This window comes from Mugil cephalus, chromosome 12 (genome assembly GCF_022458985.1).
Source record: "Mugil cephalus isolate CIBA_MC_2020 chromosome 12, CIBA_Mcephalus_1.1, whole genome shotgun sequence".
Taxonomy (NCBI): domain Eukaryota; kingdom Metazoa; phylum Chordata; class Actinopteri; order Mugiliformes; family Mugilidae; genus Mugil; species Mugil cephalus.
In genome coordinates, this window is record NC_061781.1 from 6,352,546 (window position 1) to 6,379,842 (window position 27,297).

Sequence of the window (27,297 nt, forward strand, 5' to 3'; positions counted from 1 at the left end):
CATTCAGCAAGAAATGGCTCTGGTTTACCAGGAGTGGGGCGCAGCAAAGAAGACTTCAGTTGTTTTATAGGTCAGGATTCAAAGACTTATTTTCAATTTTATAATAAATATGGCAAGGGTGAACATTGCCGATGTTGTCCAAAGAGAGTGAGTGAGTCCAAAGGACCACATGAGTTTGGGATGGTGATAGAGGAAAGGCAGCTTGGAGTCTTCCTGCTGAATGAGACTCGCACAGTCCCAGGATTTCTGCGCAGACGTTCAGAACGGAAAGACTAAACGGCTCTTCCAGCAAAAAGACAGAAATCTTAGTATCCTTGGTATTAACTTTAGATTGGAGTAAGCTTTTACATGAGTAGTGGACTGAACTGGAGAAAATGTTTTGATGATTTAGGTGATGAAAGGGATTCTAGAAATGAGAGTGGTAGGCTGAACTAGGTTTCATATCAGTCATTCAATAGGATCATTATGCAGCGTATAATGAGATTATCAAGAACAAGTAGTGAGCTTAATGAAGAAAGTGAAGCGCTTATAAGATTGAGAAATTACCTTATCAGGTTAAAAGAAGGGAAATGGAGGGTAGTAGATCTTAACATTTTAGGGTTTCAAAGAGCCATCGATTTCTGTCTGAGACATCAGAAACTCTTTCATAAAAACTGACGTTGATCAGTAAGCGGTATTAGACGGTGTTCAAAGAGAAGTTGCACATCAAGGAAAACAGTTAGCTGAGTTAAGCAAGACATTGGCACAGCATTCATCCCACTTTTGACTGGTTAAAGATTACTGCAGTAACGGACTACACATACCATGTGGGCTACATCCCCTGAAATTTCTGACAAGGGCAACCTTGACTCAAACTGGAGAGGGACCTTTCATCGAGTGCAGACAATAAATGCAGTAGACATTCATATTTTCGGGGGGGGGGGGTCAGGGTCAGGATGTGGGTTCATGTATCTCCATAAGCTACAGTTACGGTCAAGGGACTTATAGGTAGAACTATAGGTAAGAATGGTCCTCTACTGATGTTAGCTTTCTGGTTTGTTATGAAGCTGAGGACTAGGCTAGGGGTTGTAGCTCTTGATGTTCCAGCACCGCTTGGCTAATGGCAGCAGTTCAATTAGTTTTTTGAGAGGGTGTGAGGGGTCCCTGATGATATTCTGTGCTCTGTTCTTGCACCAGCTCTGGAAGAGTTCTTGAACAGGAGGCAGGGAGACTCTGATCCCTCTTTCTGGTTCCATCACTACCCTCTTCAGTGCCTTCATATCTGTCACAGGTTGAGCTGGAGTGCCACGATGATATACAGTGATGTGTAAAGGCGTTGGCACCCTTCCTGTTTACTTTCTTCTCTTCTCTTTTTTTTTTTTGTAATTTGTTTTTGCAAATTTGTCACATGTAAATATTTGAGATCATCAAACTATATTTAAATATTAGTAATTGGACAAATTAACATTACAACAGTCTGGACCCCATGTACATTACCAAACAATGGGTTTCCTCCTTTGCAATGATTTGCCAGGCCTATACTGCAGCTGTCTTCAGTTGTTCTTTGTTTGTTGTTTTTTCTGCCCTAAGTTTTGTCCTAAGCAAGTGAAATGCATGCTCGATCAGGTATATATCTAATGATTGACTCAGATATTGAGACATTGCAGAATGTTCAACAATGTGATTGAATACTTCACATTGTCATTGTGGAAAGAAGCAGCCATTGCATTTCTTGGAAGCGATAATGGACGTCCCACCATCGCTTGCCTTTTTTTTTTTTTTTTTTTTTATATACATATGCTTCTCTGCATCCTGACCCGGAGCACTTCCTGATGTAGGCAGAGTTGTTATAAAAAAATGTTTTACTTAAAATTTGTTTTTTCTATGGCTCAGATGTGTTATATCTGAATTGGACTTTGATGACTTGTAGTTGTATCAGAATTGTGTGTTGCACTATTGTCTAAGACAATACTGTCTGTATCAGTTATGAAAATGGTATCAAACACGTGACTCAATTCCCCTTTTCTTGTTTCCTTGTGAATTTCAAAGACAAATTACGATTTCAATCAAACAATAAAGATTATTTTATATTGGATAAACACCATGTGTTCTATGTTACATAAACCCAGTGGAATGTTAAAAAAATACTTAATCCAACATGAGTACCAATGCAGTGGTGCTAGAAACCCTCATGCCACAATTAAATAAAAGAAGTCATAATCCAGAACTCCTGATTACCTTGGTATCAGCACAGTGAAAACACATGGATGTCTTCATAAAATTTTATGTTGGTTAGTACAAGATTTTATTGGGACAGTTCAGTCTGTACGATATGAACCATAAAAAGAGTACAAAGCAGTATCACATGAGGTTTGGACATTTGGAATACCTTACCTAACCTGTTAACACCCACTGAGACCCATCTTCAGATGATACAGTTAAAAGTATTATGCTGTTTTAATGTTATATGTATTGTATGTATTTTAGATTTTAGATAGTTGTTTTTTTTATTCTATTGCTCTAAAACACTGTGTGTTCATGCTGTGAAGGGTGGTATATAAATAAAGTTTTACTTACTTACTGATTTGGATTATTATCACCTAAAGATAAAAATACGACAATGTATGTTCTAACACTTCACTTGTGGTTAATCAGAGGTGTTCTCTGTTATGTCCTTGTTTTCAAATGTGTGCATTGCTCAACTCCCCTCCCCTTATTTTCTTGTGTGTTTGCTGGGAGTGAAGTTCAAAGACAAAGCTGTAAGTTTGGAAACAGATAACTGTAAATGAACCTACTGCAGCCAACTGTGACCATGGACATGGTACCTTTGTTCCAGGTTACAAAACAACTTTATCTTCTTCAGATGCTCTCCACCCTGGCAAATTTAAATTACTAACCCAACAATAAAGGTTCTTTTATAGTGGATAATGACTCTGTTAATTGGAGTGTAGAAATGACTGACTGTCACGTTCTATGTTCTGCAAAAAAAAAAAAAAAAAAAAAAAAAAAAACTTAATCCAACATGAATAACGATGCAGTTGTTAATGTTAATTGCGAACAATATCAACCATAGAAAGAGTACAAAGCAGTATTACATAAGATTTGGACATTTGGAATACCTTACCTAATCTGTTAACACCCAGTGAGACCCATCTTCAGATAAGTGTTTTACTGGACGAGACTGTCCTCCTCAAAAAACGACCACAAGCGGCATATTACGACCGCACGTTACATTTTAAACTTAAGCGACCTCTGGTGGTCCAGTAAATATCGACACTCTGGTGTCTCATTTGACATGTCACCACATGAACTTTTACCTTTGTCACTAATCAAAAAATTACATACTAAGAGGAGAAGAAGTATCATTGAAATCATTTTGTGATCAAACAATGTAGCATTGGTAAGTCTGACAAGTTTGTCGACAAGTTTCATTTTATTTGCTGATGATTCATATTAAAGTTATCCATTACTTGTAATTCATATGTAACTGAGTTTGTTAATGATTTTAGAAGAATTATTTTATCCTATAAAACACTAACATTATCATTTTACTGTGTAATTATTAGTAAAAGAAGGCTACATTGACCAAATATTAAAAATACGTTACTTTTAGCCAACAGGATTAACTAAATTCTGTGACCTAGAATTCTGTGAGCTGTATAGGCATTTCTGTCTGCCAGAAACAGTGTTGTCCTACTGCATTGCAACTGTATTTTGACGTTTTGTTTGTTTGTCTGTTTTTTGTTGGACTTAAATTCTGTCCAATCCCTCCAGGAAGGGGAAACAAATAGCTGCTTCCTGCCAGTATATTGCATTAGAACTGTCTGCTTCTTTCACTGTGCTTGGATCCATAACACAACACTTTTACACTTTTAGAACAGGTCATCACAACACTTTTGCATAATGAACAGTTACAATGTCACATACTCATCATATAGGTGTTTTTCTGATTCTGCTGCTTTGTCTTGCAGGTTCACTGACAGTGACCAGTGAGTCCGTGTTCCCTTTTCATCTGTACTGATGAATATTTCATTCTCTGAACAGGATACTTCTACTTCCTGTTTCCAGACTAAGCCTGATTTATTGAAGATGACATCTTGATGAATCAAAATTCTCCTTGTTTTTTCATCCAACAGACAGTAGCTTAGCTACATTATTTGCATATCTAATAAAGCGTAGTTTCACAGCTTTCTTGCCACAATTTACTTGTTTCTGTGTCTGGGACATGTGCATAAGCAATGCGGCCAAACACTCTCATGTGTGTTATGCCTCATTCTGTATATAAGCTGCAGTTGCAACAGCCTCTGCCCAGTAGCCTACATCTAAGGCAACTTAGCATAGCTTAGCTTCAATTAGTTTTTTCTTTCTTTCTGCAACACCATGTTGTTGGGGTGTGTGAAGTACAGACATTTCATGGTGGATATCTTGAAACTCATTATGTATTCCCCACCATTGTCTGTACTTAGCTTTGTGACTTTCTGATGATACTCATTGTAGAATGTCTTTTCAAATTTCTTGAAATTGCTAAGATCTTTACTTTTGTGTTTCAGGAAATTGACCTGATAACATCTGGAATAATCATCAATAAAAGTCACAAAGTACTTTGCTTCAGCTATGGACTCTGGGACCACAGACATCACTATGGATCAACTGTAACTTATGTTTGAATCTCTCCCATTAGCTTGTGTGGTTTCTTTGATTACATTCCCTGCAAACATAGTTCACTGAAGGAAGCTTCATTCTTTGAAGTAAAATCCACTCCATTTAACAGATGTCTGAGGTCCTTCAACTTGCTGTGACCCAGACACTAATGCCACAGGCTGGCTGCTACTGATGCACTTGATGCACCATGACACATTGGCAAACTTCCCTCGACATCCGGCTGATACAATCAATCAGCTGTTTGTGTTGCTATCCCATGAAGAGCTCCATCTTTTATATGAATGTAGCAAAAAGACTTCTTGAACTGCACCATATTTCCTGTTCTGGTAGCAGCTCCCACTGAGAAAACACAACATAATGAACATACATTTTGTAATTTTTTATTACATCACTGCAAATTCGACGTAAACATGTTTGGACAAGTTTGAAGTTCCACATGGTCACTCTATTATCTCTCAAAAAGATGTCAGCCTAGGAAACTGCCTTCTGTATGTCTATGGAAATCTGCTCATGCATTTGCATTAGCATCTGCTGCTAGAACATTCGCTTCCATCACCATGTGCTCCATTTGAAACTTCCATATTGCCCAATTCTCTGGCCTACTCGGCTTGTTATAAACAGTTTTTTCCATTGTGAATTCCACAACACCATCTATATCACACAAAAACAGCTTTTTTGGTGTTTAAATAGACAAAGGAGCAGTTACAAAAAGCAGTCAGTAAAGAGCAGTATTACGCCTTACCGACCAGAGCCGTATATTGGAGAGAGTCTAATGTGTTCATTATACTGGAGGTAGGGCTGCACGACAAATCTTTCAAAAATCGCGATCTCGATCCACACATACACGTGATCTAATTTTGAAACACAGCCATTCTTAAGTATTTTATTTCACGAGCGGCATCACAAACAAATGCTCCCATTTCTTCCTGGATGTTTTAATTGCCCCCAAAGGCAGCACTGCCATTGACTCCTCCCTCAACCTATGGTAAAGCTCTTTACAACGCGTGATTTCGTCAATGGAGGAAGCCCGCATGCAGTTGAGTGGGTGAAAACGGAGGTAGAGAAGCAGAGAGAAGTCAGCGGTAAAGAGAGTTAAATGAATGGCTAACAAGCTAAGAAGCCTATTGTTCAAACGTATACTCTACATTCTAAGGAAATCTCAATGTTTGATACTCTACTTGAATGACCATTGAATGTTTTTTTGTTGTTGTTGTTGTTCTGTTTTGTTAAAGCTCAACAGTGAAATAAACAATTTGTAAAAAATAAAATAAAAAATAAATAAATAAATAAATCACGCCAAAGGACCGTGATCACAACCGTGATCACAGGACCGTGGCTGATTGGGGTGATAAGAGCCACCTGCTGGCGAGCCGGGATTGTGACTCTGGGCTATTGTTTCCTCCAAGGCTGAGGAGAGTGGGGGACCAGAATGGGGATCTGCGGACGAGCTGGTGGGTTTCGTATATATGTTTTTGGTTTATGTTGTATGTTTAAGTTGAATTATATGTGATGTGTTGTATACGAGGGGTAATTTTGTTTTGTTTTCGGTTGCAGCAAGTGATCCGCTGCCTTGTTTAATTGTTTGCCACCCTTGTCAAGTATGAGCTGGAGTGTTTTCAAATTGTGATCTCCCTGTTGCGCTGGGTCCGTGTGTGTACTGGTCTCGACATTCAATATTCAGTACTGTGTGGTTACCACTAATGTACATTGCAGTGTCTGGTAATTGCCAGTTGGTGCCTATATGTGCTCAGGGATATTTCAGTTGTCCAGTTGATAATTGCAAAGAAATAATAAAGATTTATCATTTTTTATACTGTCCTGTTTCCTGGTTGTATCTGCTTTAACGTTTCCCGAACCTGGTGTTCGTAAGTCTGTCTACGCTACAGTTTGGCGTCATGAACAGGATCTATTTTTTTGTTTTATTAAAGATTTTATCAATGAAACTGGTGTAGTAATAGGTTGGTCGAACCTAGTGCTTGGGGCGAAGACTTAGGGGCAGTAGGGCGTAGACCAAGGCAGTGGGGCTCATGAAGACCGGACGACCTACGATGGCCAGCTGCGTTGGCCAGTTTGAACCAAGCCCCGTTTTGTACTGGCATTTGCATTGGCTGGCCCACGGAAATGGGGCAACATATCTGCAGACTGAAGTACAGGCCCTTATGGAGATGGTGGAAGCAGATAAAGCCACAATGGAGGCCTCAAAGGTCTGGAACTAGACATTGATGGTGCAATTACAACTTCAGGGGTCCCCGCTGGGAGGGGCTAACATGGGGACATGGGGATAGGCCCAGAGAAAAAATGTCCTGTGTTTAATGGAGGTTCCTGGACAGTGGGAACGGACATCTGGTTCCATGAATAAATATGGCTGGGTGTCATCTGCGTAGCAATGGAAGTTTATACCATGTTTCCTAATAATATTGCCTTAGAGATGCATGTATAATAAATATGTATATTCAAGATCATGATTAAACATCACTTAATATAGAGGTGTTAATTAATGGGGGAAAAAACTCCATGGGATCTTAATTACAAGTTGATTGTTTAGATGCTATAATTATTGAAGTGAGCTCAGAAAGATCTATTGGAGAAAAGACATTTATTTAAGTACTGATTAGGTTCTACAGTCAAAAGGATACTTTGAATTTTATCTCTAATTCCTACAATTTTATCAGTGAAGAAGCTCATGAAGTCATTACTGCTGAGCGCTGAGGGAATAGGTGGCTCAACAGAGCTAAATTCAGAATAAGGAGCAGGTGGGTGACACACCACAACTAAATAGAATAGTAGAGTAAGACGTTCAAATTCATTAAAACTTTGCTTTTATTATGGGTGGACTCATTTAAACTGACATATTCATCATCTTGCAACCATGTTTCAGTGACACTTTCCCCAGAAAGTGTTCCAATTGTCAGTGTAGGCCATGACAAGAATTTTCTTTTAAAATGCAACCTTTAGAGTTCAAACCCTGAGGCCATCAAGGGGATCAAAGGGACTCATGATTACTTCAGCTTCAACTGTTACACCTTGGTTCTTCTGTTCTATGAACTAGGATTATGGAATTAACTGGTCAAAAAAGTGACCCTCAGGTAACATTTGAAGAGAAGACTATAATTGCAATCTTGTCAGTGAAGGCCATTCACTGTCAATGCCAGTGAATAGCCTCTGGATGGCGCCAATAAATAGCTTTTGAGGAGACACTGACTGTATCTGTCATGATGTCACAGTTTTACTTTTGATAAAGATTAATAAATAACAGAAATGTAAACTAAGATTAAATAAAGTTATAAAATGAGGAGAGCACACAAAGAAGTATGAATACCGCCATAAAACAACTATAGTGTACATTTGCAGACTATGTGGCCTCATAGTCTGCAAACGTACACTATATTTTGCTCTTTCATTGTGATTTTGAAAATGATGAGCAAAACATTAAATCTTAGAGTTTATTAAGATCTCAGTCAGCTGTATGCCAATACAACAACAAATTCTCTCAGGAACTAATGAATATCTGTCTTTATGGTAGTGTTAGGGGAAATCAACTTCTTGTTTCACAGTTACCAGTTGACTTTGTTTTGATTAATTGGCTTAATTTTCAAAGACTCTCCAAATAATAAATCTCTTCGCCTGCTTGTACATTCAAGGTTAAGTGATAGGTAAGAGTTATACAACCTTATAGTTACACAGTAACTATAGCAAGTTATGTGAATAGTTCTTGGATGTAATTAATTTCCTGTTTTGTAAGTAGGGGAGTAAAATGACTTTGATTCTATAGATTCAAGATTCAAGAGTCTTTATTGTCATTATAAACACGAATCAAACCAAATCCTGGACTTTCTTTGGATGTCCAGTGGAAGGACCATCAGGCATGCATAAATCAGTATTAATGTAACATGAGGTCAGGTTAAGTTAATACTAAACCTTGAACACGTGTAGACTGTTTCTCAGGCTCAATCACGTGGTTCAGCTTATGTAACTATTTCCTGTTTTCTGTTCTGTCATATATGGATATATTGTATATGCTTAAAATGCATTAATCTTATTTAGAGTGTCTGTCACAGTAAGTAACACATATGATGATGAGTTAATTTGATCTTTTAGCCTTTCATAAAATTAATCTGTACTCATAGAGAACCTCAAAGCAAGGTCATTTTATTGACGAATGGTCACATCTAATACAAATGTATTGTCCTTAAACTATTGGTTCTTGTAATATAGAATAGCATATTTCTTTTTAACTAACCTGCCATTTTAAATGTAAGTATGCAAAGTTAGTAGCGAAGGTCCCATAATACTGACAGTTCCCTGTCTCCTATTGGCTGTGATACCTTTCAGGGCCTACTTACAGAAGTTCTCATGATGTTCTTTGTGGAGCTCATTCACTTCACAACAGCTCTCTGTGACAACAGATGGAGAGTTCATACAGATATTCTTGATGTATTTGAGGTTTTCCTAATGTGATGGCAATTCTTGTTTTCCTCAGTAAAGTGATGTTCAAATGATGGCTGTCCAGTCAGTTGTTCTATATGTGAAGCAAGGTTTATTCTTACCTGGGGAGAGCAGCTCTGTGTACACGGCTCTAACTCTCTTCTGTATTCACATTCTTCTATAGCAGTGCACACACATCTTAAAATGACAATTATACAAAACATGTGAGCATACCCTTTCCATGAACTTTCCACCTCTCGAGTCTTACTTCTTCTTAGACAGGAGGTAAGAAGATCAAGAGGAAGTGTAAGTGAAGTCGAACGAGACAACTAAAAGTCTTCAGTCTGCACATAGAAGACACAACATAACATCGCACCTATTATGAACTTTCGGTGAACTTATTTCAACTTGTTATGAACTCATGTCAGCTAAAAGGTCACTTAAGCAAATACAGACAGTGTATATGAGATAAGTAAGAATAAAATACAATTTTCCATCACACTAAATCCAAATGGAATGATGTTCAGCTGTACATACAATACAAATAACACAACACAGTAGTTTTAACCATATCATTATTCTATCCATCCATTTTCATACTCTTATCTGAAGATGGGTTTCATTGCATGTTAACAGGTTAAGTAACAAACACATGTGAGGACAAAGAAGACATGATGGCAGAGAGACTGAAATGGTCCAAAGTGCAACTTCAATGTAGCACCGTAATTTCAAGCAAGGGTCACCAACACCACCAACATGCTGAAGCATTCGTCGACAGTGCATGACATTAAATATAGAGAGTGCCATGTGTTAAACAATCTCTGGTCAATGACTGCAGCTGCCACGTCTCAGCAGAGCAGTGCTAGTGAGCATCCAGTGACCAATTTCCTATTTGTTCTTTACACAAGCTCTTATCTCTTTATAATGGCATCAGTATCATTAAGTTCTTATCGATGTCCATCCTTCGTCATCAAATGTTCCAGAGGGTCACCTTTTACTGATTATTTTACTTTATTAGCCAATTACCTCCATAATCCTGCTTATTTCCCAGTTAAACGGTTACCGAGAAGGCGCAAGTTTTCTCTGAATTTCTCTAAATTGACCGTAGGTGTGAGTGCGCATGGTTGTTTGTCTCTGCGTTGGTGCTGTGATGGACTGGCGACCTGTTGCCTGATGACAGATGTATTATAATAATACAAATCTGGCACTAAGTAAGGAAGTAAAACTTAATTTATATAGCAGCCTTCACAATACCAACACACAGAGTCCTTTACAGCAATAGAATAGAGCAACAATCTACAATACATACAATACAAATAACACAGGACAGTAGTTTTAACCATATCATTATTCCATCCATCCATTTTCATACTCTTATCTGAAGATGGGTTTCATTGCGCAACAGGTTAGGTAAGGTATTCCAAATATTGTCCACATATCATGTCCAAATATTGTGTAATACTGCTTTGTACTCTTTTTATAGTTCATATTGTTCAGACTGAATGTTCCCAATAAAATCTTGTACCAATTAACACAGTTTGTGCATTCATGTTTTCACTGTGCTGATACCAGAGTAATCTCACTTAATTGTTTTTTTTTTTTACTTATTCATGTTTCATTCTTTTCCTTGTTAAAATACTTATATTTACACAAGCATAAGATCACTGCTTGGAAACTATTAGTTCAACAGATTACTGACAATTTAGAGTGTTAGAGTTGTACATCTAACAAATGACTGTTTTTAATGATTGTTTTATAGCGCTGGGAGCTGTAAACTGAATTGCCTGCATGGGTTAAATAAAGTTTTATGAACTGAACTGAACTGAATGATTGATATTGTTCCGACTGAACTTCCTCAATAAAATCTTATACCAATTAACATAACAGTATGTGCAGACATTCATGGTTTCACTCAGTTGTTACCGAAGTAATGTCAAATTCTAGATTATGACTTCTTTCATTTAATTGTGTTTTATCTTGCCTGAGCTTTCATAGCAGAACGGTATCGTTCACCATTTCACAGGAAAAAAATAAATAAGACTTCCAGTCCATCATGACCACGTGACTATGTGTGATCAATCACACTGCTGAAATGTGGGAACATTCATAAAATATTCTCTCAATATCCAGTAACATTGCCCACAACCTGAGAAGTTTCCTCGGCCACTTTGGATTCAAATAATCATTAAACTCAGAGCCATTTATATATCTCCAATAGGGTTATTACTAGTTATTACAGTATGATAGGGTAGAGGTATCATAATATAATGTATCTGTGGATACAGTATTTGACCTTTATTTTCCAAATAATGATGTAACTGGTGCTTATGCCAACAAATCAGGGGTACTCTGTGTATTGTAACAAGGTTTCCAACTTGGTACTTTATTCCCTGTTTAATTTAAGTTTTGCCAAACAAAGCCTGGTGTACATTGTGCTATATCTACCGTCATGCATAAGCAGTAGAATATAATCACGTACAAACCATGCCACTGTTATTGGGGAGAAGAAGAAGCTACGTACAGAGCAGAGGACATCAAAGACCTCTGACAAAATGTGATGGCATGTAAAATTCCAACTACACTCATTGTGATTGCAGATTATTAGCAATAGATATAGCAATTACTAATAGATAATTAGATTTTTATTTGTACTTAAAAAAATAAAGATTAAATAAGTCCTCAGTTCTCAGTGCATTGTCAACACAATGACTATCTGAGACTGAAAAAAAACATTCTATTTCAGGTCAAATTCATCAGAAAGCATTATGTACTATGTGAGCAACATTATGGTTTCAGAACCAAAAGAACAACATCATTTGCTGTAATGGAAATTATTGGAGACGTAACATTGCAATAGAAAATAAACAATATGCTGTAAGAGTTTTTTTTTTTTTTTTTATCAGAGGTGTAGCACTTTCCTGGACACCAAGTTACTTAAACAACAGAGACCAATATGTGCAATTTAATAACTGTAAATTGTGTAATTGTGTGTGTGTAATTGTATAAAAGTGTGGAGTGCCTTAGGGTTCTGTGCTGGGGCCATTGTTGTTCATTTTATACATTAATAATCTAAGTGAGGGTTCAAATACACTTAAAATGATTTTAGCTAATTTAGTATGCTGTGGAGACAATTTGGAACAACTTTTGGACACACTGCCAATATTATGAATTAAAGAAACTGAAGAAAATTTAAGCAAAACAATATTTGGAAATCGATCAAAAACCTCACCCAAGGCATTCATGAATGATACATGATAGAAATAGAGAGAGTTAATGAAATAAAATTTCAAAAAGTCAAATATCTTTTAAACCAGTCAACATTAAATACCTTGTACTGTTCTTTCATACTCTGATACCTTCTGCATGGAAGTGTGGGGAAACACATATAAAACAACTACGGAAACAATATTCAGACTTCAAAAAAGAGCAATAAGAATTGTGAACAAAAGCACCTACAATGAACCATCAAACCTACTCTTCATCAAACTGAAAGCAGTATCTGGCCGACCTCAAAACCATTCAAATCATGCACAAAGCTAAACATCGTCGGTTACCACATGACATACAAAAGTTGTTTCATTTAAGAACCACAATCTCAGAGGAATATGTATGTTCAAAGAGCAGCACATACACACCAACTCACATACATTGTACATCAGTAAATCTGTGGAAAAGCTGTAGTGAAGACTTGAAAACATGTATGTCACCAAGCATCTTGTCACCAACAGATCTTTATAAACAACATTCTGAAATTTGTGACAAATGAACAATGTGCCCTGTTTGTTTTTATAGTTATAACAAAAAAGGGGTAGGACGAGATAAGTTTTGATTGTTTTAATCTGAATAAATGAAAATGAAGACTTCAATAAATGAAATGAAATGAACCCTGTAATTCTGCCCAGTGGGACACTGTGAAACAGGTGGGACGTAGTTATGGAGATGTCATGGTGCTGCCAGTCACATGAGAGTATCAATCTTGGAGTGACTGTGCAGAAGGTTTGTGGTATTTCAGTTAGAGGAACTGGACAGCAGACTTCATGCAGTCATGTGTTTTATGATTCAGTGAATTATTAATCAGTAGACGAGATATTTTTAAATTGAATTCTTACATTTTGCAGTTTTATGAACAAGTAAAACAAACAGCATTTAGACAATGTTTGAATTTAGATATTGCACATACTTCATATAATTATTTTTTTATATGATAGGAAAAATATTGATGATTTATTTGTTGCTTGTTAAAAACTGCATTCAAATATTCAAGTGGACCAGGATCACAAAAGGTTACAGCAGGTAAAGGCTGTTATCAAATGAACTCTGATAACAGAAACTCTAAACAATCTTAATGCATTTGAAGCTTTGTGTTTAAAATATATCCTTATCAGACTGATCAAAAAATAGTTGCATAAGCTGAGCTACGTGGTTGAGCTTGAGAAACAACTTACACGTGTCCAAGGTTTAGCATTAACTTAACCTGCTTTCATGTTATGTTCATACTGATTTATGCAACCTGCCTGCTGGTCCCTTCACTGGACATCCAATAGAAACTCCAGGATTTGTTTTGATACATATTTAAGATAAGATAATACTTTATTGATCCCCACTGGAGAAATTGAAATGGAATCAAAGTCCTTTTATTCCCCCACAAAAACTGAAATAAATTACAGCAGACAACTCACATAACATCTTATAATGCAATTAGATTTGGATTTTATAACTTTTACCTGTCATTGAACCTTGAATGTACAAGCAGATAAAAAATTTATTTCCCTAGAAAGAGTAACCTTCTGTCATTCATTATTAAAAGTACCTTGTGTTTTTCTCTACCATCACTGATGATATTGGCTACAAAAATCAACATTTTACTGGCAGTGCAAGTACTCAGAATGATGAGTAAGTTAAATACAACAGGCCACATTTAAAGTAAAGCAAGGACATTTTTTATGTTATTTTTTTTTTACCATGCACATTTCCTCAGGACACTAATTAATGAAAACACTCAGAAAAAAAAAAAAAAAAGAATGAATTCTAAATTGGCAATGCTTAATCTTTCTTATATCTGATTAGTCATGTTTCTGTAGCTCAGTAGACTGAGTATGTTTGGAGGTAACAGTTGGATTGATAGTGTGTCAGAGATTTGAGTTGACCTGAAAATATTTCATACTTTATTGTTTGCTTTGCAAAAGTGTAGAATCAATATAAGCAGAGGATGTAGCTTGCTGTTGAATAGCTGAATACTTAGGTACTGGAGCTAATATCTAGGTACTGGGTACTGGACTCTTTTGAGTTCCATGAATCCACCAAATCAGTACTGATGATGAATGAGTTGAGGCCATGCTGAGAACACCACAAGTAAAGTATTAGAACATAGGTCACAGTAATTTTTCTCCTATTTTAGCCAGATACATGGTGTATCAGTCCAAACTGTGGAAACCTATAATTACTTAGGAACCACGTTTGACTCTCATCTCAAGTTCGACAAAAACACCGTCACTTGTCAAACGAGAACAACAATGAATCCACCTGATGCAGAAGCTCAACTCTTTTAGTGTTTCTAAAACCAACCTATCATCGCTGTCTGATGAAAAACGCGTATCTCCAAATTTCTGTTTTTTCTTACCTGCTTTTGATGGATGCTTTTTGAATGATGGCATTTCTGACATCCAATGGAGATACATTTTCGAATAGATTGCGTCTTAAAGCATCGTTCCATGGTCATATAGATACCGAATGTGTCAGTTGCTAGGGTAGAATGCGGACATGTTATATACTGTAGAAAGCCAAAAACTTCAAAAGTGGAGATACGTGTTTTTTATCGCACAGCGATGCTATGTTCCTTCTATCATTCTTTCATTGAGTCTTTTAACGCTTTCTTTCATTTGTTCGTTCAATGGTCTCTCTGTGCAGGACAAAAACTGTCTGAATCAAATAGTCAGAGTCTGCTCTTGGAGTCTTGGAGTCCAGCTTATAGACATGAGTGTGCTTTGGAAAATAAAAACACATGATCCAGAAAGCAAAATGCATTATGTAGCAGGGAGACCTTGTCAAGTCCAGTGGATTTATGTAAGTGCCCTCAGGGCAGCGCTATTATGCACCCCCGAGGGAAACAAATCACGACTCAAACTCTTTTATGCCTTCAGTTATCAGGCCAGTATTAATGAGTACATTTTGGTTTGTCGCTACATTATTATTTTTTTATCCTACTTATTCATTATTTTCCTTGTTTAAGTACTTATTTTTGCATATTTGCACATGCACAGGATCACTACTTAGAAACCATTAGTGCAGGCGGATTACTGACAATTTAGAGTTGAGTGTTAGAGTTGTACATCTAACAAATGACTGTTTTTAATGATTGTTTTTATTATGCTGTAAACTGAATTGCCTGCATGGGTTAAATACTGTGTTATGGACTGAACTGAACTGAATGTATTGTTGTATTGTTAGTCTTGTTGGATTAAGTCAGTTTTTTGCCTTTTTTTTTTTTTTTTTTGCAATAACCTTCCACTGGTTTAATGTAACATAGACAGATAATGCTTATCTATTGTAAAAGAAGCTTTATTTTTTGTTTGATTGAAATCATAATTCACCTTTGAAATTCACTACCATTAGAAAATAAGAAGAGGGGAACTGAGTAGTGCAGTCACGTGTTCGGTAATATTTTCATAAATGTAGACAGAATTTCATCAAGACAATACTTTTTAGTGCAGCACACACTGCTGATTATCGTGACCTTTGTGACATGTGCAATTAAACCATATCATCTGAAGCACTTCTCAAAATACAGTACAGTAATTTCAACATAGTAATATGTAATTACTGGACATGTCAGAACTATACCTGTATATCTGTAAAACTCCAGCTACACTCATTGTGATTACAGATGAATACAGCAATTAGTAATGGATATTCAGACTCTTATTTGGACTTACAGTTTCAAATAAGCCTTGTTCTTAATGCACTGTCAATAAAACAACTGTCCGTGTAATTTAATAAGAATTTAGTAACTGAAATAACCCTGTAATTCTGCCCAGTGGGACGTTGTAAAACAGGTGGGACGTAGTTATGCAGATGTCATGGTGCTGCCACTCACATGTGAAGTCGAGTCTTTGAGTGATGATGCAGAAAGTTTTGTGGTATTTCTGTTAAATATATTGAAAAGCAGCACAGTCAGAGAAAATGGATAACAGCCTTCATGCAGTGATGTGTTTCATGATTCACTGAATCATTTAGTCAGCAGTCAAGATATTTTTAGATTGAATTATTTTTTACATTTTGTCAGACAGTCTCATATTGATGAATTTATTTATGAACAGGTTCAAGAAATAGCTTATGGTCTACTTTTAAGTTTAAATAACGTACTTACTATGATTAATTTACCTTTTTTATATAATAGAAAAAATAATATGATTATGAATGATTCATTTGTTGCTTGTTAAAAACTGCATTCAAATATTCATGTGGTCCAGGATCACAAAAGGTTACAGCAGGTGAAGGCTGTTATCATAACAACATGTTATACTCTGTACCAGGTGTCTTGTCTATAAAATGACCTTACTAGGAGGTCCTCTATAGATACAGGTTCATTTTATGAGAGGGTGAAAGATCAAATTAACTCTGTGGGTGAATCTCACCTGAAATCAACATGTATATTTCCTACTGTAATAACAGAAACTCTAAACAATCTAAATACATTTTAAGCTTTGTGTTTAAAATATATCCATATCAGATTGATCAGAAAATAGTTGCATAAGCTGAGCTACGTGGTTGAGCTTGAGAAACAACCTACACGTGTCCAGGGTTTAGCATTAACTTAACCTGACTTCATGTTACGTTAATACTGATTTATGCAACCTGCCTGCTGGTCCCTCCACTGGACATCCAATAGAAACTCCAGGATTTGTTTTGATTCATGTCCATGGAGTCAAAGTCCTTTTACTCCCCTACTCACAGAACAGGATATTAATTTCGCCAAAGATTTACTCACATAAATAGTGCAATTAGATTTGGATTGTATAACTATTACCTATCACTGGACCTTGAATGTACCATTTTACTGGCTGTGCAAGTACTCAAAATGATGAGTCGATTAAATGCCACAGGAGACATTTAAAGTAAAGCAAGGACATTTATTATGTTATTTTTTCTTATCATGCACATTTCCTCACGGCACTAATTGAGGAAATGTAATAAGCACACACAAAAAAATTAATTAATTCTAAGTAGGCTGATCTTAAACCTGTCATTAGCCATGTTTTTGCAGCTGAAGAGGCTGAATTGGTTTGGAGGTAATAGTTTGATGGATGGAGTGTCAAAAATTTGAGTTGACCTCAAAATACTTCGTACTGACCTCAAATGATACTTTATCATTTTCTGTATTTTGTGTAGAATCAATTTTCGAAGTTAAATGGAAGTTCCTTACAGACAAAACTGTCATAATTGTCAACATAACACCTAACTACTTGAAAACATTTAATATTTGAACATTTTAAAAAGCATACTGAAACATCGTATTTCAAGGACTTCGAGCATGAGCACAAGTTGGAAGCAGTTATCACATGTGTGAGTCCAGAGTGTCTCTGAACTTATCACACAACTGCAATAAAACTCTGCACACGTGCAATAATTGTCATATGATACCAATCTTAATTGTTTAACAGTCCAGTAAGAAAAAAACACTGTTGCTTTAAATACCATGACCATCACTAGATAATTTCAGTCCACCCACTGAAAGCCACCATGAAGGAGCAGTTGGGGGTTTTGTGTGTGTACTTTTTGTGTTTGTATGGAAGTCTGAGCAGTGGAGCAGCAGTGAATGGAGATCCACAAGGTAATTGTCTTTACATAACTCAGTTAATGTGATATGGTTAGTGATTATTACCAAGAACATACAGAACAGAATATTTCTCTTTTATGTATGTAGGTGTATGTTTCTTATAAGTATTTACTTTTCTATTTTCAGTCATATCTTTTCTTTCTGACAACATCATTTGTTGTGACAAATAAACCAACAAACTGCTAAAAAAAAACAATATATCAAATCAAGGAAAAGCTAAAAATTTTCTACAGTTAAAATTCATAGTGAACTCATGTCTGTCTGATGTCACTGAAAAGTTTACGTAGCTAACTAATAGCATATTTAATATAAAAATATTTGATATAAAAAGAAAAGCTCTAGGACAGTTTGCACATCTACCAAGTCAATGTGCAAGCTGTAATTAGTACTACAGGATGATAACAATAATAGTTGACATTGTTGAGAATGTTTTCATATTTCAGCATTGGCAGTGATTAGTTCAAATCGGTCTTTATATGGACGATTAAAGTGTTACAAGGAAAATCCCACGCAAGATGTACCATAATGTTATCACTTGGTTTTTTACAACCTGTAACAGCTAATACAGATTTGTTATTTAAACTGACATTGCAGACAACTACAGGATGAAATTATAAATGCAGACTGGTCAAATAAAGATGAGAAGATGATGCCATATTTACTTTACTCTATGACAGTGTAATTATCAGTAACTCTGTCTTCAACATATTACAGTCCTGAAGAACAGCAAGCTGGACAAGCAGGATGTTCTACTCAGGTAAGAGTTTTTACCTGTAACAGACATATGCCTTTCCAGTGATGTTTTAATGTGTATTTATATTTTTTATCCATTTGTCTTTTCTAAAAGTCTGAATGTTCCAGTGTCTGGAAACAGTTATCAGAAAGTCTGGCAGACCTTTGGGGTCCAGAACAGAGTGGAACGAGATGCTTTCCTTACTGAATCATTCCCCACTGGATTCAAATGGGCCACCTCAAGTGAGTCCTTCAAGGTTGAAGGTGCCTGGAAAGCAGGTGGGAAGGGAGAGTCCATCTGGGACCATTTCGGCCATGAAAGGCTAGCCTATGGGAATCAGACGGCTGACTTAGCTTGTGACAGTTACAACAAGGTGGACTACGATCTCTACCACCTGCGAGGTCTTCAAGTCAACACCTACCAGTTTTCCATCTCCTGGGCCCGTATTTTCCCTTCAGGCCTCCGGGGCAGTCAATCAGAGAAAGGGGCTCTCTACTATGACAAGCTGATCAATGCTCTCATTGAATCTGGCATAGAACCTGTTGTCACTCTCTACCACTGGGATCTGCCTCAGGCTCTCCAGGTCAACGGTGGATGGAAAAACACTGCCATCATTGAAGCCTTCAAAGACTATGCAGACTTCTGCTTCTCCAGATTTGGAGACAGGGTCAAGACCTGGAACACATTCAGCAGCCCTTGGGTGGAGAGTTATGCTGGGTATGGCACTGGTGAGCATGCCCCTAGCATAAAGGATTATGCTGTTTCTTCTTATCAGGTGAGAGTTATGTGCTAAATATAAGGAAATTGTATGTGGTTTAATGGTTGCACTCATGCATTAACCTTATAATTTGCCTTTGCCTTTTAAGGTCACTCACAATATGCTTAAGTCCCATGCTGAGGCCTGGCATGTCTACAATGACAAGTATAGAAGCACTCAAGGCGGGAAAGTGGGCATTGCACTGAACTCTGACTGGGTTGAGCCAGACTCCTCTAAAGCTGAAGACATAGCAGCTGCTGATCTCTACCTGCAGTTCATGCTGGGCTGGTTTGCACATCCCATATTTGTAAATGGAGATTATCCTGAAACCCTCAAAGCGCAGGTTGAAAAGAAAAGAAGTGACTGTACAGGCTCTGTCCCTGCCGTCCTTCCAGTTTTTAGCTCCGCAGAGAGTCAGAGGATAAAGGGTTCTGCTGACTTTTTTGGGTTAAACCATTATACTTCTCGTTTGGTCAGATTCAGTAATGGTGAGTGTGCTGCTAGTCCTCAGGGAGTTGGTGACTTCCACGCACATGTGGACCCCTCATGGCCTTCTACAGCTTCTGACTATATCTATTCTGTACCATGGGGACTTAGAAGGCTCCTAAACTACATTTCCAAAGAATATCTAAATGTTAAGAAAGTCCCTATTTACATAACTGGGAATGGGATGCCAACAGAATACAGTGGGGACAGCCTGAATGACACCAGCAGAATTGAGTACATGAAGAGTTACATCAATGAGGCCCTGAAAGGTCAGTGTTTGGAAACATGTCTGATAATAAATATAAATAAATATTTAATGTAGGTGGGATTAATTCTTACTTTGTGCTTTATGTGCATCCATTTCATAGCAATTATCACTGATGAAGTGGATGTTCAGCGATTCACAGTGCAGTCACTCATGGATGGATTTGAAGGAAAACAAGGCTACAGCCAGAGATTTGGTCTTCACTATGTCAACTTTGAAGTTCCAGACAGACCAAGACTCCCAAAGCAATCAGCCTATTTCTACAACCAGCTGATCAAGAAAAATGGTTTTGGTTCACTCAAATCTAAAGTTTTCAAAGGGGTAGAAATGCCACTTACCCACCGTTCAGCAGGTTTACCAGCATCAGAGGTTCCAGCTAAATCAAAGGTTGTCTTCGAGAAATTCTCACGCCAGTCAAAATTTGAGAGATCAATCTATCACTATGGCAGTTTCCCACAAGGCTTCAGTTGGGGAGTTTCAACTTCAGCCTATCAAATTGAAGGTGGATGGAACGCAGATGGGAAGGGGCCCAGTGTCTGGGATGTCTACACTCACACACCTGGCAGTGTTGCTGGTGATGCTAATGGAGATGTAGCCTGTGATAGTTACAACAGACTTGATGAAGACCTGTACATGCTGCGAGCTATGGAGGTGAAGTCTTACAGATTCTCTTTATCCTGGTCCAGGATCTTTCCTAATGGTAACCGTTCCTCCCTGAACCAGAAAGGTGTTGACTACTACAATAGACTCATTGATGGCCTCTTAGAATCCAAAATCACCCCCATGGTGACACTTTATCACTGGGACCTCCCACAGGCTTTGCAAGACATTGGTGGATGGGAAAATGTTCAATTGATTGACATTTTTAATGACTATAGTGACTTCTGCTTCGCTACGTTTGGCGACAGAGTGAAATTTTGGATGACCTTCAACCAGCCTCACACAATTGCGTGGTCAGGTTATGGAATTGGAGAGATCCCACCAAATGTTAAACAACCAGGCACTGCTCCGTACAGAGTTGCACACAACCTGATCAAAGCGCATGCCGAGGCCTACCATACGTACAATGACAAGTATCGCAATTCCCAACGTGGTTTGGTTTCCATTGCCCTCAATGCTGATTGGGTTGAACCTAGAGATGTCAATGATATCCGAGAAGTGGCGACTGCTGACCGTGCATTACAGTTCCAACTGGGTTGGTTTGCACACCCCATTTTCAAGAATGGTGACTATCCTGAGATAATGAAGTGGCAAGTTGCAAACAAAAGTGACCTACTCGAACTTCCACAGTCAAGGCTACCTTCCTTCACTGAAGAAGAGAAGAAATTCATCAAGGGAACTGCTGACATGTTCTGTATAAATCATTACACAACAAAGATAGGAAGCCACAGTACAGCTCCATTTGACCCTCCGTCCTATGAATCTGACTGGGATGTTTCACTAGCAGAAGAGGCCAGTTCACCAGGTACAGCCTATATGTACCAGAGAGCTGTATCGTGGGGCTTGAGAAGACTCCTTAACTGGATCAGAGAAGAGTATGGAGATCCAGACATTTACATTACTGAGAACGGAGTGCCTACACCCTATCCGACCACTTGGGATGATATTGAAAGAATGTTTTATTACAAGACCTATGTCGACGAGGCTCTCAAAGGTGCACTGCTATAAACAGATTTCATAAAATACATTTTATGATTACCATAGCTGTTTTACATTTTGATAATTAATTTTTGTGTTTGTTTTTAAAGCCTCTCAAGTTGATGGTGTGAAGGTGAAAGGCTACGTGGCAACAACACTAATGGATTCTTTGGAGTGGCGGAATGGATACAACTTTAGATTTGGGCTGCACCAAGTGGACTTCAGTAACCCAAACCGGCCAAGGTCACCCAAGTTCTCTGCTATTTTATACCACAACATCATGAAAGATAACGGTTTCCCTAACAATTTAGAGGAGAAGATTTATGGACATTTCCCAAAAGATTTCATTTGGAGTTCTGCTACAGCTGCATACCAGGTAACTGTTGAAATGACGCCCCAACATTAATGCTTGAATTTCAAGTACTCTGTTTTCATCTATTGAAATCTATCTCATACATTTGCTGTTTACAGATTGAAGGGGCTTGGACAGGAGATGGAAAAGGTCTCAGCATCTGGGATACGTTTTGTCACACTCCAGGGAAAATTAGAAATCATGACACTGGGGACTTGGCCTGCGACAGTTACAATAGAATAGAAGATGATATTAAGATATTGAAGCATCTTAAGGTGTCCCATTATCGTCTCTCCGTATCCTGGCCAAGGGTACTTCCTGATGGCACCACCAAACACATTAATGAGGCTGGAATCAACTACTACCAAAGAGTGTTGGATGCTTTGCTTGCTGCAAATATCGAGCCATGTGTATGTTTGATTATTTCCAGCATCTCAAAAAGAAAAAAACACCCTGTAATGGTAAATTGGTCAATTTGGTAATCTTAACTATTTTTCCTTCACTGTCAGGTCACCCTGTACCATTGGGACCTTCCGCAAGCTCTGGAAGATATTGGGGGCTGGGAGAATGAGACTGTTGTTGACAGATTCAAGGAATATTCTGACCTAATGTTTAGCCGTCTGGGCCCCAAAGTGAAAGTTTGGATCACCATAAATGAGCCGTTCAATGTAGCTTATATTGGTTATGGCCAGGGAGGTATGGCCCCAGGTATGTTGTTGCATCTGGACTCTCTGTATTACACAAACTAAACTGTTATTGTGTGTGGTGTGAAAAGATTTAAAGTGGAATTCACACAATGGCATTAATACTGAGTATATTTTGTTAGTGCCATCAAGTGATAAGTTGTTAAGTAAAATTAAATGTTGCTCTGCAATTCGTCATTGCCTTACTGGCCAAATCATGGTATTTATTCTCTATAATAACAAAAAAAAAAAAACTTCAGTATATTGGCTATAAATGTGTCTAATAATCTGTCTGTGTTTATAGGGATCAGTGACCGTCCAGGCACTCTGCCCTACATTGTTGCTCACAACCTTATTAAAGCACATGCTGAGGCTTGGCATGTCTACAATGACAAATACCGGGCCCAACAAAAAGGCATTATCTCCATTTCCGTTAACTCTGACTGGACAGAACCCAGAAATCCCTATAAGCAGGAAGATATTGATGCAGCAGAACGTGTACTGCAGGTACGCCAATTCTTCATTATTTTACAAGATATCTGTATGGCAGTAATCTCAAACATACTTTTACTTTGTCTCTTTTTTTTGTGCAGTTCTTCATTGGGTGGTTTGCTCATCCCATATTTAAAGGTGACTACCCTGAGTTGATGAGGACAATCATCCGAGAGCGAAGTCTGGCATCTGGTCTACCAAAATCTCGGTATTATACAGACTAAAATTCAAACTAGAAAGAGAAATAATTTCAGTTAAATATAACTTCATGTTTTTTTTTATCTGTTACAAGTGTATGTTTAGTACACTTAGCACAAGTGTTGCCGATCCTGATTTTAAATTTCCATTTCTTCAGTAAAGTCAGTTTCTCCTCCATTGTTTTAGACTGCCTGAGTTTACTCCAGAGGAGATCAAGAGAATTAACGGCACCTATGATTATTTTGGATTCAACCACTACACCAGTGTCCTGGCATTCAATGTGGACCATGGAAACAATGTGCACTACGAAGCAGACAAGTAAACAACACCATCACCTTTAATTTTACTTTAAAATTCTGATTAATTCAAATAATTTCTTTTATTTCCATGCTCTCGGAACTTTAAAATCCAACTGATATGACCTTTGCAGGGGTGCAGCGCAAATGTCTGATCGTACCTGGTTGGAAGCAGGCTCAGACTGGCTGAGAGTTGCACCATTTGGATTCCGTAGGATACTGAGGTTCATCAAGGAAGAGTATGGAAATCCACCACTCCTTGTAACAGAGAATGGAGTGTCAGAGCGTGGCCCTGTTGACCTAAATGATACTCACAGGATCTACTACTATGACAAGTACATCAACGAGGCACTGAAAGGTATCAAGACACTCTCATGGAATATAATTAAGACCAGGACAGAGAGGGAAGGGAAGACAATAAAAAACTAGAAACTAGATTCTCTGAATTGAACATTCATCATGAGTATTTGCTGTTTTTAAAGGTGATATTTGTGTTCTTTCAGCTTACTTGCTGGATGGAGTGAATCTTATTGGTTACACTGCTTGGTCAATGATGGACAACTTGGAGTGGGGCGCTGGCTATACAGAAACATTTGGCCTTTTCTACGTCAACCGCTCAGACCCTGCACTTCCTCGAGTGCCCAAGGCCTCTGCATCGTTTTATGTCAACATGATAAAATGCAACGGATTCCCAGACCCTGCCCTAGGACCCCATGAGTGCTTGAACCCTGACACTGGAGGTAAAGTGACACAGATTTGGGGGTTACCGGTTCTCAAAGATGAATGGAAGAATCCACTATTCAATGCAGGCATTGAACATTCATGTTGAATGCTTACATATGATTACCATGTTCCTTTTGTGCATTGAAAACATTTTTGGCAACCGGGTGCAAGTTAAAGAAGAGCTATTTGATTGCCAGGTGACTTCATAAAGTATTGTTATTACTGTGTGAATACTAAGCAACAGCCCCGTTAACCACCATAATAAACCAAAATAAAGTGTTAATTAGTTAGGGGCACTTGTAGGAAGATGTTTTTTTTCCTTAAGGCTCATGCTATTTTTAGTAGAGAATGGTGTTATTGTCCCAATTCAGTGAATAACCCTTCCCAAAAAAAGCTTTAGCTTGTTCGAAATGAAAATGACTTCCTTGGTCTTTTGTGCAGAAACAACAACTAAGCCAACGACTACCACCACTGTGAAACCTCAGACTGGAAGTAAAGTTGCATAGATTTGATGGTTACCTGTTTTGAAAGTTGAATGGCTGAATGGAAGGTGCAAATATTGAATGCATGCATATCAGTACATTAATTTTGTGCACAGCAAAACTTCACTGTAAAAACAAGCAGGTGCGAGGCTTGTTACTGTCAGAATACAAAGCAACTGTCTGTTAAACCAACAACATAAAGCGAGGACAGAATTAATAAGCCACTTGGAGAAAGATGTTTTTTCCTTTTGATAGAGTCGGGACAGTATAACCACTCTCACAGAAATAGTCTAATTCTTGTTTGAGCTTATTTGAAATGGAAATCACATCCTTGGTGCCTTTCTTTTGTGCAGGAACAACAACTAAGCCAACGACTACCACCACTGTGAAACCTCAGACTGGAGGTAAAGTTGCATAGATTTGATGGTTACCTGTTTTGAAAGTTGAATGGCTGAATGGAAGGTGCAAATATTGAATGCATGCATATCAGTACATTAATTTTGTGCACAGCAAAACTTCACTGTAAAAACAAGCAGGTGCGAGGCTTGTTACTGTCAGAATACAAAGCAACTGTCTGTTAAACCAACATAAAGCGAGGACAGAATTAATAAGCCACTTGGAGAAAGATGTTTTTTCCTTTTGATAGAGTCGGGACAGTATAACCACTCTCACAGAAATAGTCTAATTCTTGTTTGAGCTTATTTGAAATGGAAATCACATCCTTGGTGCCTTTCTTTTGTGCAGGAACAACAACTAAGCCAACGACTACCACCACTGTGAAACCTCAGACTGGAGGTAAAGTTGCATAGATTTGATGGTTACCTGTTTTGAAAGTTGAATGGCTGAATGGAAGGTGCAAATATTGAATGCATGCATATCAGTACATTAATTTTGTGCACAGCAAAACTTCACTGTAAAACAAGCAGGTGCGAGGCTTGTTACTGTCAGAATACAAAGCAACTGTCTGTTAAACCAACATAAAGCGAGGACAGAATTAATAAGCCACTTGGAGAAAGATGTTTTTTCCTTTTGATAGAGTCGGGACAGTATAACCACTCTCACAGAAATAGTCTAATTCTTGTTTGAGCTTATTTGAAATGGAAATCACATCCTTGGTGCCTTTCTTTTGTGCAGGAACAACTAAGCCACCAACCACTGTGACCACTATCACCACTGTGAAACCTGAGACTGGAGGTAAAGTGACACAGATTTGATGTTTACCTGTTCTGAAAGATGAATGAATGAGTTCGTAATGAAAATAACATCCTTGGTTCCTGTCTTTCGTGTAGCAACAAGCGAACCAGTCACTGAAACTGGCGTGTGGTTCCTGGGTATGAAGCTCTCTGCCGCCGCTGCCGAGGCTGGGCTCAACACCACATTTGCTCTACTGGTTGTCGCAGTGGTGGGAGTCCTAGGTTTATCCTTGCTCGTCTTTAAGACATTAAAAAAATCTAAGAAAAAGCAGGATAAGGACAGTATACACCTGGAGAAAAGATTCTAAACGTGAACAAACTCAGATGGAATGGAAATCCTTATCAGAGACGCATATACACAATTTAATTGAAGGCTTTAATAGCCTGCTTAGCTGGACTGGGGTTCAGGCTATGAAGAAAGATTTACATTTATTAACATTTATTTATTTAATATGTTAACATATTTGATGGACATCATCTGCATTACATTGTGAAACAAAAGATACTGAACCACATGTCCAAGCATGATGTGACTCTCCGAAGTCTCTCATCTATTATGCTATTCGTCAGTACCATTTATTTTTTGTTAATAATCCAGTTTCTTGTGTGAAAGAATTTGTTCATAAGGTAAAATGTAATTGTGTTGAATGTTATTTGATCCTGTGCTGAATTTCACATAAAGTTTAGATTGAATTTAGCTTGACTCTGCAAAGTACTGGATTATAAAATGTTTCGCTTTATCCAAATAAACATTTCACTGTTTAACATTCTCCATAACTAATTGTCCTTTTTATAAACATGGTGATACTTTGTCAAGTATGTAATAAAATAAAAAAAAAAACACTCAGGAAATGTGACATCAGTTGTAAAATAAATAAAGTATTATCAATACAAAAAGATGCTAAAAGTTTGATATTGAGATATATATACACACATATACATAAATAACAGTGCTGATCAATTATAAGAAACGCTTAATCCTCGACTCCACCTACTACTTCTGTTGTGCTTTAGTAGTTCTGGGTTGCACAGTTTTGTGTTATGATCGCTCACCTGCTGCGGTCCGGATGTCGGTCGTCTGTGTCTGTACTCACCTG

The 27,297-nt window shown here is 37.7% G+C and overlaps 1 protein-coding gene across 4 annotated transcripts; it reads left to right on the forward strand.

The window, feature by feature from the left end:
• The first annotated feature begins 17,751 nt into the window (after positions 1 to 17,751).
• LOC125017508 (lactase-phlorizin hydrolase-like) lies at positions 17,752 to 26,970 on the forward strand. Of its 4 annotated transcripts, XM_047600775.1 has the most exons (18): positions 17,752 to 17,896; positions 18,617 to 18,659; positions 18,750 to 19,410; positions 19,502 to 20,147; positions 20,247 to 21,797; positions 21,892 to 22,157; positions 22,253 to 22,543; positions 22,643 to 22,841; positions 23,121 to 23,323; positions 23,410 to 23,516; positions 23,693 to 23,824; positions 23,937 to 24,160; positions 24,306 to 24,542; positions 24,967 to 25,017; positions 25,361 to 25,411; positions 25,752 to 25,802; positions 26,142 to 26,201; positions 26,297 to 26,970. In XM_047600775.1, the coding sequence occupies exons 1-18, from the start codon at positions 17,806 to 17,808 to the stop codon at positions 26,506 to 26,508; spliced, it is 5,076 nt and encodes a 1,691-aa protein (XP_047456731.1). In that variant the 5' UTR covers positions 17,752 to 17,805; the 3' UTR covers positions 26,509 to 26,970. The 4 variants fall into 4 exon arrangements, with proteins under 4 accessions (XP_047456731.1, XP_047456733.1, XP_047456732.1 ...); XM_047600777.1 differs by lacking the exon at positions 25,752 to 25,802; XM_047600776.1 differs by lacking the exon at positions 24,967 to 25,017.
• The last annotated feature ends 327 nt before the right edge of the window (positions 26,971 to 27,297 follow it).

Bases quoted from the DNA above. Each gene is read 5' to 3' on its own strand.
- LOC125017508 (XM_047600775.1), top strand. From the start codon at position 17,806: ATGAAGGAGCAGTTGGGGGTTTTGTGTGTGTACTTTTTGTGTTTGTAT. The intron at 25,018-25,360 runs GTAAAGTTGCAT...TCTTTTGTGCAG, and splicing joins TGTGAAACCTCAGACTGGAA to GAACAACAACTAAGCCAACG. The intron at 25,412-25,751 runs GTAAAGTTGCAT...TCTTTTGTGCAG, and splicing joins TGTGAAACCTCAGACTGGAG to GAACAACAACTAAGCCAACG.